This window comes from Sinocyclocheilus grahami, unplaced genomic scaffold (assembly GCF_001515645.1).
Source record: "Sinocyclocheilus grahami isolate Dianchi unplaced genomic scaffold, SAMN03320097.WGS_v1.1 scaffold367.1, whole genome shotgun sequence".
NCBI lineage: Eukaryota > Metazoa > Chordata > Actinopteri > Cypriniformes > Cyprinidae > Sinocyclocheilus > Sinocyclocheilus grahami.
The window spans coordinates 1,194,404-1,194,739 of NW_015505546.1; the positions used below are offsets into that span (position 1 = coordinate 1,194,404).

General features: G+C 34.5%; 1 protein-coding gene across 1 annotated transcript in view; it reads left to right on the forward strand.

Moving 5' to 3' along the window:
- The window catches only part of LOC107549261 (endochitinase A-like), a 36,970-nt gene that overhangs the window by 36,542 nt on the left and 92 nt on the right, over positions 1–336 (forward strand). The window contains exon 9 of the mRNA XM_016230272.1: positions 193–329. Coding sequence (XP_016085758.1) covers positions 193–329 — 137 coding nt within the window. The remainder of the gene's footprint in view (positions 1–192; positions 330–336) is intronic.

Genomic DNA, 336 nt, shown 5'->3' on the forward strand with positions numbered 1-336 from the left:
GACTTAAAACCATTTTTTAGCTGGTGAAAATACTACTGTTCTAATTTTGGCCATCACTCTATCTGACATATTTGTACTCAGTGAGCTCTCATCTAAAATCAAATATTATATGAATTTATAATAGCATTGTTCCAACAGCTATTTTAGTTCATTCCATTACCGCTAATTATTTGCCCTTCTTTCTCCACACAGAACCGGATGTGATCAGGGATCTTAATGTGACTGAAATCACAACATCATCTGTGTTTCTGACATGGAATGAACCAGCTGGAAATAGATCTTTCTTTAAAATTAACTGGACTGACGAGAATTTGGACTTGAACAGAAATGCAATAG